The sequence below is a fragment of the Etheostoma cragini genome, unplaced genomic scaffold (genome assembly GCF_013103735.1).
Source record: "Etheostoma cragini isolate CJK2018 unplaced genomic scaffold, CSU_Ecrag_1.0 ScbMSFa_1075, whole genome shotgun sequence".
Classification (NCBI taxonomy): Eukaryota; Metazoa; Chordata; class Actinopteri; order Perciformes; family Percidae; genus Etheostoma; species Etheostoma cragini.
Window position 1 is genome coordinate 64,676 of NW_023265091.1, and position 1,103 is coordinate 65,778.

Consider the following 1,103-nt stretch of genomic DNA (forward strand, 5'->3'; position numbering starts at 1 on the left):
ACACACACACACACACACACACACACACACACACACACACACACACACACACACACATCATGAGACTGTGTTGTCCTCTCTTTGCAGGACACGTCCAGTAGCAGAGTAAAGTTAGCTCAGATCAGCTGTTACTATTGATTTTAACTATACACCTGTGGTGACCACGGCCTTTACTCAATCATTGTCCATTACTATAGCAACACAGGAGGAGGATAACAAAAGGAGAGGACAAGAAGAGGAGAGAAATAAATAAGGGGGGGGAGGAACAGGAGAGAAAATATGAATTTATTTTCTCATACTTTACCGATTTACTAGTGAAAATATGTTGGCTCTATACACGCTAAAAGTACTGTTTTTTAAATGGAGGTTGGTTTAGCACTAGCTACGTTGTAGTTTTATTGTTAGTAGGATGTGTACCAAGTAGTTGGCAAACTGTTAAAATCTTCTAGACTATAATTCCTCTTTTATTCTTTAACATGTTGTGGAATCATTTCTGTAAGCATGTGTGTATCAGGGTGTGTGTGTGTGTGTGTGTGTGTGTGTGTGTGTACCTGAGCCTCCTCTTGGCCAGGCTCCTGGAGCAGGTCCTCTCCATGCTGCTCTGCAGGTTCAGCAGAGCCGTGATCGCCTGCTTCAGACACTCCTTGTCTTCTTCGTCCTCACTCTTCTCCTCCAGTTGCTATGGAGACAAAGTCATAGTGAGACATAGTGAGACACAGTGAGTCAAAGTGAGTTATAGTGAGTCATAGAGTGTGACAGTGTGTGAGTGTGTGTGTGTGTGTGTGTGTGTGTGTGTGTGTCACCTTCAGCATCTCAAAGAGGTGCAGACAGTGGTAAACAGGTGTGAGCAGCAGTCTGGGCAGAACATACTCAACTGCTTCTTTAAAACCTTCACAGATGGACTGGAAACAGACAGACAGGTTACAAAACAGTTACAGACAGAGTTTACAGACAGACAGGTTACAGACGAACAGGTTACAGACGGACAGGTTACAGACCAGTTACAGATAAGTTAAAGACAGGTTACAGAAAGACAGGTTACAGACAGGTTACAGGCAGACTTGTTACAGGCAGACAGGTTACAGGCAGACAGGTTACAGACA

The 1,103-nt window shown here is 43.8% G+C and overlaps 1 protein-coding gene across 1 annotated transcript in view; it reads right to left on the bottom strand.

Moving 5' to 3' along the window:
- The window catches only part of LOC117939769 (son of sevenless homolog 1-like), a 24,941-nt gene that overhangs the window by 15,509 nt on the left and 8,329 nt on the right, over positions 1-1,103 (bottom strand). Inside the window, exons 8-9 of the mRNA XM_034865219.1 lie at positions 804-902; positions 552-679 (exon numbers count right to left, since the gene is read on the bottom strand). Of these exons, the coding sequence (XP_034721110.1) occupies positions 552-679; positions 804-902 (227 nt within the window). The remainder of the gene's footprint in view (positions 1-551; positions 680-803; positions 903-1,103) is intronic.